The sequence below is a fragment of the Rhincodon typus genome, chromosome 4, assembly GCF_021869965.1.
Source record: "Rhincodon typus isolate 14 chromosome 4, sRhiTyp1.1, whole genome shotgun sequence".
Taxonomy (NCBI): Eukaryota; Metazoa; Chordata; class Chondrichthyes; order Orectolobiformes; family Rhincodontidae; genus Rhincodon; species Rhincodon typus.
The window spans coordinates 55,859,149-55,872,148 of NC_063335.1; the positions used below are offsets into that span (position 1 = coordinate 55,859,149).

Genomic DNA, 13,000 nt, shown 5'->3' on the forward strand with positions numbered 1-13,000 from the left:
TGCTAATATATTATTCATACTTTATGAATATCAATGGGGGAATCATGATTTTTTTTCCTTTATTCTTTCATGGAAATTGGGCATCACTAGAAGGCCATTTCAGAGGATAGTTAAGAGTCAACCACGCCACTATGGATCTAGAGAGCCATACATGAGCCAGACTAGCTAATGATAGCAGAGTTCCTTCCCTGAAAGTCATTCCGTGAATCAGATGGGTTTCTACAGTCATTGTTGATATTTCATGGTCACCAGAGACTAGCTTTCAATGCTAGATTTTTTTTTTCTTTAAGCTCTCGTGGTGGAATTTGAACTCTTCCATGCACAGCAATGGAGGCTGTGTCATTGTCAGGATGGAGCTTGGTAGTTTCTTGACCTACAAAGGAGTCAAGTGTCACATGGCAGAAGTGACAGACAGCAGTGTATTGAAGCTACAACCAGATTGACAATGATTTATTGAGTAGGGCAGCAGACTCAAAAGAGCTGAATTGCATATTGATGCTTGTATATTTTAGTCTATTTGGGAGGGTAGCATATATACAGTGATAGGGGAGGACAGCAAGGAAAGAGGGAAAAACAGGTCTCTGTGCCTCCATACCTGTTTAATACCTATTACATCTCTAACTTCTCCCACATTTGGATGAAAAAATCATTGCCCTGAACCAATATTTCTGCTTTTCAAAACAGACATTGCCTGACCTGCTGAGTCTTTCTAGCACCTTTGTATTTCAGGTTTCTAGCATAAACAATATGTAGCCTCAATTAAAATTACACCCATTTTTACCATCACATTTTTTTCTTTGATCTTTTATGAGAGCTGGACATTGTTAGCATTTGTTGCACAAGCTAACTGAACTGAGTGGTTTGCTAGATCCATTCAGAAGGCATCTTTTTAAAAATAAAATCAGTGCTTGCTGACACTTGCAACTCTGGGTTACTACATACAAGTGTCCAATTGGGACCACAGATGCATGTGATTTCAAACGCAATGTCATCACAGAATTTATGAGTGACATCATGTGCAAACATGAAGGGAAGTACGTGCAATTTTAAAATAGAGTTCAGGGCTGTGGACAGGGAACACCAGATGGAAAACTCCCAGTGAGGCATGAACAGAGCCCAGAAGCTGGGGCAACAAGGAGGGACCAGGAGTTTAAGGGAGAGGGAGTACAACAAAAACAACAGGGAGAGGTGGACTCTGAGGTCCTCTCTCTCTTCTCCACAGCTCTCTTCCCCCCAATCTCTCTTCAATTCTGTCCCAGGTCCCAACATAGTCCTAGGTCCTGATCTCCCCTTTCCACCTGTTGCCAAGTCCCGATCTCTATCTCCCCTGAAATCCGTGCACGAGATTTAAAGCTGTACATGTGCTGGTGTTAGCAAACATAGCTTTAAAAAAAAAAAAAAAATACAATCACAGCTCTGTGGATCTGGAGTCAGAAGTAGGACAAGATTTCTTTCCCTAAAGGGCGCACGTGAACTAGCTGTTTTTTTTAAAAAAGGAAGTGATGTTTATCACTGTCACCTTTACTGAGGATAGCTTAACTCCAGATTTAACTGAATTTAAATACTCAGCTAGCTACCATGCTGAGGGTTGAACTCCTTCGTCCACATTCCCAGTGCTTTGCCTGGCCTTACTTACTTTGCCATGTGACCACTATGTGTTGTTCTTTCAGATTTGAAGTGAGCACAGGACTCCAAATGAGAGAACAGACTTTAAATGCACCTTCATAAAGAGCTGATTGCCAGCTAAGGAACCAATTTTGTTCACAGAGAAAAATGCCAAGAGTTGGAAAACTAATTTCCCCACCCTGCCAACTCATTCTACCATCAAGGTCAACTTGGTTCAGTTGGTTGCACTTAACCTCAATCTGAAGATTGTGTGATTTGAGTACATAATCCTCCCTTCAGCACAGCCTTGAGGGAGCAGTGTGCTATTGAAAGTGTTACCCTTACATATTTGTTAGCTGCCCTATCTACTCGTTTAGGAGGTTGTTAAACATTTGTTTGCACCAAGGAGCATACACTCTTCTGTCAAATATGCCCTCTCCAGCATCAAAAACACTAACTGGCTATTCATTTCATCTGTACGCAAAAATTGTGACCATACCTTAAAGTAAGTCATCGTATAAAGCGGACGTGATAAACTGCTGTATAAATGCAATTTTTTGTAATAACAATCTTTAAAAAATTGGTCCTACAAGATAAATAATCCCAAAGTAAACTGTAATCAAAATAACATCAACTTAGTGATGTTTAGACTATAGGAGAAATGACAAAGATACACAGCATACACAAATGTGACAAAAAACCCAGCTTGGAGTTACTTTAAATAGTTTTATTAGTTTTATATGCAAAAAAGAAAAACCCTGAGATTTTAAAGTTACATTCATATATAAAACTTACAGCTTTCTCTGTATCTGTCAAGGCATAAGCAAAACGCAAGATTTCTTGCATGATTCAACATGTAAACAAGTTATATACAACAAAATGATAATGAAGTAGAACAATTACCTCACAAACTACAGAACGCAACCATAACTCATGTACATATTATATAACAAAACAATCATTTCTTCCTGTTACTTCTATATTAACAATATGTGAATAAAGACAATGGAATTGAAAATCCAACTCAAGAGGTCAGCAGAAGGCTTTATAATGGTTTTGTACTTGGTCAGGGGTTGTGTGTGGCATCTAGGAGATGGAAATTCCTCCAGCCCCAAACCCAGTGAAATATCAAGGAGGTGGGAGAGGGATTCCTAAAGGTTGGAACTTCCACACTGTTAGCCATGTGGATCAGCAATGCTCACTAACCAGAAAACCAGTCCAACAGATGACTGAAGTGCAATCTGAGGAGTGGGGAAGTCCAGGCCATGGCGTAACACTGGATTCTGAAAGAGTTGCCAGATGTTATGACTTTATTCCTCTTTGCAAAAATTTCAACCACTTTACAAAAGGAGCCGTTGAAAACACCACAAAAGGTTTGAATGGAGAAAGTAAGAGAAGACACAACAGCCTCTCAAACTCAGATACCAGTGGGGTTTGGGAGGTTTATTCTTGCCATTTGCATTTTAAAACAAACTCTACCCAAATCCAGAATTTTCAAGGTGGTAAATGCCAGACCTTTAACAGGTATATCTCCATATTCACATCAAGATACAGTTGTGCAGCAATGGAATCCTCCATGCCATCAATGATAATAATTACCATTGAAGTTCATAGGAAATTACACATTTTGAGAAAATAAACTCCCATCTAATATCAATATCATGCATGGACTTGCCAATTTTCTATGCCTATTTTAAAGAAACCTATTAACATACTAAATAGGTAGAGTTAGGAAAACTGGCTACAGTTCGCTGTTATTCACTACATTTTTTTAAAAAAGGAATAAAGTGATTCAATATTACATTAAAGTCAAGGATATTTTTCTTCCCCCACGAAGTCTTTCAGGCCTTATTCGGAGATGCATCAAACAGAACAAAATTCCAGCATGCAAATCACGCCGCCATGCAGATATTCCAAATGATCTGCCAAACAAGACTTGGTACCAGAGAGGCGTCAAGTAACTCCAGGTTTTTAATAATTCTAATTTTTGATAAGCAAGAGAAGTCTTCTAAATTGTGTAATTTTAAATAAAGTAATTTTAATAAAATTTGAGAAGCTTCAATGTCAAAACTATTTTTGTCACATACTACCTATTTTTGTCACATACTACCTATTTATCCAGAAAATGAATGCACCAGCAAAATATATTCAAAGATTAATCTATTGTAGTACTTGTTTAACTTAATTTTTTTTTGGTTAATCATTCCCAAATATTATACCAATAAGGAGAAGCATAATTAAACCATCACACAAGTGGCTAACTGGTCTTCATGAAATCAAAGATATAGCTTTTAAATGCATTCGCACTGTTCCATTCAGTGCTTTTGGTGAAAAGGAGCTGAGCAAGACTTCTACAGCATTACTGATGCAAGAATCTAAGACTGTCAATATCAGCCTGCTTTCAGAAAAACAAAAACAAAGTGAGCTGTCCACATTTCTTGAAACTGACCTCGATGAATGCCTAAAATTATGATGTCAGAGATTATAACCAAATAGCTAGCTTTTGCCATCCAACTGCTATTACTGCAGTTAAAACAAACAGAACAGGAAGCTTGCTATAAAAAGACAGAACACAACAGGACAAAGAATATATTTGAATTCCAAAAAGAATTTAATTAACACCTCATCAACTATGCTTTCTCTTCAATTATAAGTTGACAAGAACCGGAAGGGAGCTGGCTTCTAAATATTAAACAGATTTGGACAGCTAGAACAAATGGTTTTTACAATGGCAATTTTAGCCAGTTGATTAGGTAACTGTGCAACGGTCCCTGAAATATTATTGCACATTTTCTACTTAGAATATTTTGGCATTAAAAGCTGGAATGTTTTAAGAAAATCTACACTAATTTTGAAAATTCTACAAAACATTCAAAGAAGTGACGCAATAGTGAATCAACTGGTTATAATTACCCTTTCAAAATACTACAGAAAACAACAGTCCAAAATGGTCTAACATTTAAAAATCAGCTGCATTAGTGAGTTCCAAAAGACTCACTTCAGCTACTTGACCATTCTCCATCAGCATCCTCGAGCTTAATTAGAACCAAAGCTACTCACCAGCTTTTCAACTGCTGGAGCTGATTGAGGTCTCTTGAATCAAAGCAGGTCAGGAAGTGCTCTACACTTCTTTCAAATTAAATGGGTACAAGTTTCAGCTACTGAAAGAATGTGAGCATTGGTAATGCAGGTTCAGCTTAAGGAAATATGGTAAAGATTATATCCCACAACATAAACCAAGATACAGATTTCCTACACTATCGTAAGGTATCTGAATTCAGTTTAACCCATTTATTCCTCTAAGCCCTTTTTTTTTTTTTAATTTTCCTTTGCTTTTATTTGAGTTTCTTTTCAGAATCTTCGAACCTCAAAAGTTATTCAAAGTTGGAGTTCTTAAAAGGCAAGAGTTAAGCAAAGATGCAAGCAAGTCACCCTTCGCTGAACAGGTCTTATAAAAGTCATTGCAAATTGTTCTCATACCACTTTATCGTAAACATTACAAACGGAACAGGCCACACAGCAATCTCCTGTTCTTATACCGGCTGAAAACATGATTGTTGTCTAGAGTAATCAGGAAAATACTGAAGGACTTTAGCAAATAATAATCATTCTAAAATAGAAGCAACCAACATCAGAAAGAAAGGAGTTTGAGGTTGAAATCCAGTTACCTTGGATTATGACCATATCAGAAATTGTTTTGTAAAGATACACTTAATTTTGAATCTTGGAAGTCTTCACAAAATTCAGCCTAATGACTCAGTCAGATTGGGACGTCAGTTTACGTGCACGGAACAGATGTTTGCTAAAGTCAGCCACATAGGGCTTCATATGGACAATTAATAATTTGTTGCAAACCAGGCATTTACTTTTTTAACACTAAAATAAAGGACAAGGTTGACAATGTAATATTGCTTTTCTTCTTCCAACCACATTAGCTCTATATGAACTTTTCCTTCAGGATCCTTGTAATCAATTGCCTGTCTCTCGCCCAGGTAGTTATATCTTATAGTAGATGTACTAACTGAGTGCAGTGCTACTGGCGAACTTAGACACCAAAATGGTTTTTCTGCTTCATCCAAAATAGTCACATCCATTAAGCAACAGTGCTGAAATTAGAAATAAATGTAGTTTAATACTTCAGTAGTAAATAATGTTAATGTTAATAAAAAGTCCCACAACTTTAATCCAGTAACTAACATCGACAATTTGGTAATAAAACTAAAATACTGTAGATGCTGGAAATCTGTAAATAAAAATCTAAAATAAAGACTGCTGAATGGACCTCTAATTCCAAATCCAATGCTGATCTCACTTTGTGCACCTCCTGTGCAATGTTGTATGTCTCGCTCTGTCTAAGCGCCCTACGATCTATACGTCCTTGTTTGCAGTGATCTGCCTGTACTGCTTGCAAAACAAAACTTCTCACTGTACTTAAGTACATGTGACAACAATAAATCAAATCAAAATTAAAATGCAGGAAAACGCAGTACGGAAATAGCAGACTGTTCAATGACAGCACTACCAGATTAGCTGTCAATCTTAGCTCAGTATTGGTCCTGTCACTGAGTTAGAATGTCATGAAGTTAAGTTTCCATTTAGCAGTGTAGAATCTTGCCTTGCGCATTTCAGTGCAGTATTGCTTTATAACTGCACTGTCAATCATGCAGTCTTTGAAGCCCTTCCTGCTCTCTAAGGTGGATATAAAGGATTCCATGCATTATTCAAAGATAATCAAAGGAATTTCCCCATCAAGTAGCATCACCAAGGTAGATTATCTGGGCACATAATTTGCTGTTGTTACCCTACAATACAACAAATTTTCCAACCAATGAAGTATGTGATAGGACATCCATAAGCAAAGAAGGGAGCTATATAAATCCAAGTTCCTTAGTTTAATTTCAGTTTTTAATGTAAAGCCCATACAAAAATTACTGAATGGCAGTCAATTGTGAGAGCTAGTACTGAATGTGTGCATTTATTGGATAAGAATGTCAATTTTTCTTTAATTCACTCATGGACATTGGCATCACCAGCTAGCCAACATTTACTGCCTGTCCCTAGTTGTCATTGAGAAGGCGGTGGTGAGCTGCCTTCTTGAACCACTGCAATCCATCTGCTATAGGTAGACCCACAATGTCCTTAGGGAGGGAATTTCAGGATTTTGACCAAGCAACAGAACGAATGGTGATATATTTCCAAATTAGGATGGTGAGTGACATAGAGGGGAAGTTGCAGTTGGTGTTCTCACATATTTGCTGCACTTGTACTTCTCAGTAGAAGCGATATGGGTTTGGAAGGTGCTAAGGACCTGTGCTGAATTTCTGCTGTGCATCTTGCAGATAGTACATTCCACTTCTACTGAGTGTCAGTGGTGGAGGGAATAGATGCTTGGATGTGGTGCCAATCAATTAGGCTGCTTTGTCCTGGATACTGTCAAGTTTCGAGTGTTGTTGGAGCTGCACTCATCCAGGCAAGTGGGGACTCCTGATTTAAACCTCGTAGATGGGGACAGGTTTTGGGAGTCAGGAAATGCATTACTCGCCAGAGTACTTCTAGCCTCTGTCCTGATTTTTTAGCCGTTGTATTTATATGGCAAGTCCAGTTGAATTTCTAGTCAATGGCAACCTCCAGGATGTTCATAGTCAGATAATACCATTGAAAGTCAAGGGATAGTGATTAAACAGTCTCTTCTTGGGAGTGGTCTTGGCCTAGCATTTGTGTTGCAAATGTTACTTGTCACTTATCAGCCCAAACCTGGATATTGCCCAGATCTTGTTGCATTTTGACAATAGACTGTATCAGTATCTGAGGAATCACGAATGGTGCTGAACATCATGCTAGAATCGGCGAACATGCCCACTTCTGACCTTATGATGGAGGGAAGGCATTAGCACGAGCCTAATTTAGCTTGTAGTTGGCATTAAAATGAAACTGACAGTTTAAATGCTGTAGTCACTAACCTTTAGCAGGATTTTTTTCCTAAGCATTTCAGTCAAACAGCAGCTTAACTTAGAACCAGCTGAAACAGGTGACTCAGACAGCACTTACATTGGGTATTTATAAAGTTGCCGTCATAGAGGATTGAGTCTCTTTGGAACCCCTTGCCACAGCCAGCTGTGGGGGCAGAATCTATGTGCATACTTAAAGCTGAGACAGATAGATTCGTGATCAGAGGGGAATCAAGGGATATGGGAAATGGGTAAGAAATTGAAGATGAGAGAAATGTCAGATCAGTCACGAGCCTATTGAATGGCAGAGCAGGCTTGATGGGCTGAACGGCCTACTCCAGTTTCTACTTTTTATGGTCAAGTGCCTCCTGGCACAGCCCTGTCTCCTTGTGAGGAAGGATCATCTGGACCAGGCTCTCCATCCATTTGTCGCTATGCTTTCGATCCGGAGGACCAATGGCTGGGGCAATAGAGTCCACCTCTTCAGCAGACCTGAGGATACTGGACTTATTTCTCCATGACAACCGCCAACCCATCCATGGAGACAGCCAGACAAGTGCATCAGTCGCTGCACTGCTACAGCTCCTGGGCAATGCTTCCCATATACCCGTCTGCCACTCCTGTTCTTTCGTGTACATTCTGATGAAGTCCCTGTTTAATGACAACACAGGGCCCTCTCCTGCCTGGGACTGAGCAGGTACCTGGCCTCCTCCTGTCTGGGACTGAGCAGGTACCTGGTATCTGGCAGTCCAGGACACATCTTCCTTGGCTAGCTGCAGAGCTGTTACAGTTAGGTGCTCACCAGATTGTGCCCAGAACTTTCTAATACTAATGTTCCCACCAAGGTGTCAGTATCTGTGCTGCTGGTGGGTGCAGAGGCAATTTTGACAATACTTCCTGGGAGGGATCCATATTCTCATCCTTAGAGATCAAAGTTTTTGGCAGAGCCAGTGGGCATGCCAATGGTATCTATAAGCCAAGAGAGAGAGAGAGAAGTGGTCATGGCCAGTGGTTAGACGATATATATAAAAAGGGACTGATTAATCCGAGAGTTACAGTGGAATGAAGAGTGGTACTTACTCTATTGGCAGAATATGGATGGCAGGAATGGTGCCAGTCTTCTCCTGTGAAAGCCAGGATTCTCTCCTCATTTGGGTCCTTTCTGCTCCATTGTGGGCTGTCTTCCCATGGAACGAAAGGGTGACACAGTCAGTACTAGTGCAGGTGATTGCGATGTGGTGAGATGTCCCAGGGAAGGAAGAGGGCAGCAAAGAGTCCATGGTTAGAAGTATGAGCGGCTGGGTGAAACAAGAGCAAGTGAGGGAAGAGCACAAGCCATGGTGGGAGATGGGTGCAGTAGCAAAGGTAAAGTGGGTGTGAGATAGCAGAGAGGAATATGGCACTTAGCTGCAGAGCAGTAAATTGTGACACTATCTCACCCTCATTGGCTTGTTCAGATTTCACCCTTGACTAAGCAGGACATCTTTGGAATGCCAGACCTCATACAGGTGCACAGCAATCTCTAAAATATGGCATGGTGGTCTTTTGGCAGATATCCAGAGTGGCGAGTTGTTCAAGGAACAGCACACAATAAGATGGGGATAGAATCAGACATAAGGGATTCCATTGGGACAGGGTAGGTCGTTGTGCAATGTGCAGTAAGAATCCCTCCAAAAATGTGACAACTTACACTTAGCCAAAAGCCACAGTTGCCCAGAATTGTGATAAGGGGAGCATTTTCAGTATGGCACCCCTTGTAATTTGTGGCATGCTGCACAAATCAGCACTGAAGCCACAATTACTTACAAAGTATGTCATTATTAAGTAATTAATATAAGTAAATATACAATCACCAAGGTGCAGATAACACAAATAGGCAGGAATTCATGTGGCAAGGATGAGTGTACGCAGATGGATACAGACAAGTTAAATGGGTGGGAAAAAACTTGGCAGATGAAATATAACGTGCGAGAATGGGTGATTACGCACTTTGGCAGGAGGAATATAGGAACTGAATTAAACAGAAATACTGAAGAAAGCCAGAGCACAGAAGCAGTTAGGGGTCGTTTATGAATCAGAGTACCTTAGCAACCAAGTTCAGCAAGTAATAGGGAATAGAAATGGAACAATGCCCTTTACTTCAAAAGGAATGAAGCTTAAAAATAGGGAGGTCTTACCAAAACAATACAAGGACTAGCCAGACCACAACTGGAATATTAGTTTTGGTCCCCTTTACCAAAGGAAAGTTGTATTGTAGAGGCTGGGGTGTTAAGAATATTCCAGGCTGATAGGTAGACACATTTCATTATCAGTAAGGGAATCAAGGGTTACAGTGAAAAGGCAGGAAAGTGGCCTTGAGGTTTTTCTGATGAGCTACAATCTCATTGATTAGTGGAGCACAAGCTCTTGTGGTGCAGTGGTAGTATCCCTACCTTTGAGCTAGTAGATGGAGTTCAAGTCTCACATATTGCAAAAGGTACGTAGTAACATTTTTGAACAGGGTGATTAGAAGTATCTTAGGCAAATAGCCTACTTCCGACCCCATGTCTGATGTACTAATGGAGCACAAGCGACAATGCATCACTTGAAAAAGTGTGGAGGATATTTCTGTCTCAAATTGTTATGGATAACTAGGGTAGAGTACTGGAAATCAAGCCACGTCATTCCCAGAGCCATCACAAAAGTTCAAGATTTTAAAATGGATGCAGAACTTCCCAACACACAGCAGTTTCTATACTTAGTCTACACAGTGTGGAGCTGGAGGAACACAGCAGGTCAGGCAGCATCAGAGGAGCAGGAAAGTCGACATTTTGGGTCGGGACTCTTCTTCAGAACTGGGGAGGGGAAAGGGAGCTGGGAAATAAATAGAGGGAGGAGGAGTGGGGCTGAGGAATGGTGGATGGGGTGGTGATAGGTAGATACAGGTAGGTGGTGGTGGGCATTGGTCAGTGGGAAGGGTGGGGTGGTTAGCTGGGGAAGAAGATGGGCAGGTTGCGTCAGGTCAAGGAGGCAAGAATGAGAGGGAGGTTTGAACTTGAGATGAGACCGAGGGTTGGGAGATTTTAAAACTGGTGAACTCTATGTTCAGGCCATCGGGCTGTAGGCTCCCAAGGTGGAATATGAAGTGTTGCTCCTCCAGTTTGCATGTGGTGTCATTGTGGCACTGGAGGGGGGCCAGGATGGACATGTCAAGGGAGTTGGGGGTGGGAAATTAAAAAAAAAAGAGCTAAAATGGTTAGTGACTGGAAGGTGTCATCAATTATCGCGTACAGAGAGCAGATGCTCCACAAAACTGTCCCGAGTCTGCACTTGGTCTCACTGATGTAGAAGAGACCGCATCAGGAGCAACAGATACAGTAGGCCAGGTTGGAGGATGTATAGGTGAACCCCTGTCGGATTCAGAAAGTTTGCTTTGGGCCTTGGATGGAGGTGAAATTGCAGGGAAAGGTGCTGGGGGTGGTGGGGTTATTGGGGAGTATGGAGTGGACAAGGGAGTCACTGAGTAAACAGTCCTTATGAAAGGCAGATAGGGGTGGGGAGGGAAATATCTCTTTGGTCGTGGGGTCAGATTGTAGGTGGCGGAGGATGGTGGGGTGGAATGTGATGACCAAGGGACTCTGTCTTTATTTTTGTTGTGGGGAGGGGGTTTGAAGGCAGAAGTGCAGGAAATGCAAGAGATGCAGTTCAGGTCATTTTTGATCACGGGGGTGGGATTATAGTCCTTGAAATAGGAGGACATCTGGGATGTCCAGGAGTGAAACGTTCCATCTTGGAAGCAGATGCAGCAGAGGCGGAGGAATCGGGAGTATGGGATCACATTCCTGCAGGAGGATGGATGAGAGGTGGTGTAATCCAGGTAGCTATGGGAGCCGGTGGGTTTGAAATCAGTGTCAGTATTGAGGCAGTTACCACAGATGGAGACAGAGAGGTCCAGTAAGGGGAGGGAGGTATCAGAGATGGTCCAGGTGAATTTGAAGTTGGGTATGAGGACCGGGGGACCCTGCCACCGACAATCCGACCCACCCCACCAACCATCCTCTGCCACTTCCGCCACCTACAATCTGGCCACACGACCAAAGAGATATTTCCCTCCCCACCCCTATCTGCCTTTCATACAAACCATTCACTTCATGACTCCCTTGTCCTCTCCTCACTCCCCACTAACCCCCCCACACCTGGCACCTTTCCCTGAAACTGCAGGAAGTATCTAAGGCCAAAGCAAACTTTCCATATCCGACAGGGGTTCACCTGTACATTCTCCAACCTGGTCCTACTGTATCCATTGCTGCCGATGTGGACTCCTCTACATCGGTGACCATTTCATGGAGCATCTGAGGTCTGTACGCAATAATTGACAACACCTTCTGGTCGCTAACCATTTTAACACCCCCTCCCACTACCTTGACATGTCCTTCCTGGGTCTCCTCCAGCGGCACAATGATGCCACACACAAACTGGAGGAGCAACACCTCATTTTCTGCCTCAGGAGCCTACAGCCCAATGGCCTGAACATAGAATTCACCAGTTTTAAAATCTCCCCACCCTCTGCCTCATCCCACATCCAAACCTCCCTCTCATTCCCACATCCTTGATCTGACACAACCTGTCCAACTTCTTCCCTACCTATCCGCCCCATTCTTTCCACCACCCAATCCCCAGTAACTCCTATCTGCATCCACCTATCACCATTCCACCTACGTTCCCCAATCCCAATCCTCCTCCATTTATTTCCCAGCTCCCTTGCCCCTCCCCAGTTCTGAAGAAGGGTCTGACCCGAAACATCGATGTTGCCTGACCCGCTGTGTTCCTCCAGCTCCATAATGTGTTAGACTCTGGCTCCAGCATCTGCAGTTCTTGCTCTCTCCGATGTTTCTATACTTAAATGTATTTGTAATAAATAATCATTTTTGTTATTACACAAACAATTATGAACCATTGAAACATAACTCTACTAGCTAAAACTTTAGAGATAGTAGGAACTGCATATGCTGGAGAATCTGAGATAACAAGGTGTACAGCTGGATGAACACAGCAGGCCAAGCAGCATCAGAGGAGCAGGAAGGCTGACATTTCGGGCCAAGACCCTTCTTCAGAAATGGGGGAGGGAAAGGGGGTTCTGAAATAAATAGGGAGAGAGGGGGAGGCGGATAGAAGATGGATAGAGGAGAAGATAGATGGAGAGGAGACAGACCGGTCAAAGAGGCGGGGATGGAGCCAGTAAAGGTGAGTGTAGGTGGGGACGTAGGGAGGAGATAGGTCAGTCCAGGGAGGACAAACAGGTCAAGGGGGTGGGATGAGGTTAGTAGGTAGGAGATGGGGGTGGGGCTTGAGGTGGGAGGAGGGGATAGGTGGGAGGAAGGACAGGTTAGGGAGGCGGGGACGAGCTGGGCTGGTTTTGGAATGCGGTAGGGGGAGGGGAGATTTTGAAGCTTGTGAAGTCCACATTG

General features: G+C 42.2%; 1 protein-coding gene across 3 annotated transcripts in view; it reads right to left on the reverse strand.

Moving 5' to 3' along the window:
- Window positions 1–2,370: 2,370 nt before the first annotated feature.
- LOC109923198 (F-box only protein 15) overlaps window positions 2,371–13,000 on the reverse strand; it is a 269,320-nt gene continuing 258,690 nt past the window's right edge. For 2 of the 3 annotated variants that reach the window (XM_048596099.1, XM_048596097.1), the window contains one exon: window positions 2,371–5,711. In XM_048596099.1, the coding sequence (XP_048452056.1) occupies window positions 5,442–5,711 (270 nt within the window). In that variant the 3' untranslated portion in view covers window positions 2,371–5,441. Of the gene's footprint in view, window positions 5,712–8,633; window positions 8,735–13,000 lie in introns of all 3 variants that reach the window. The other variant, XM_048596098.1, reaches the window with a different exon arrangement.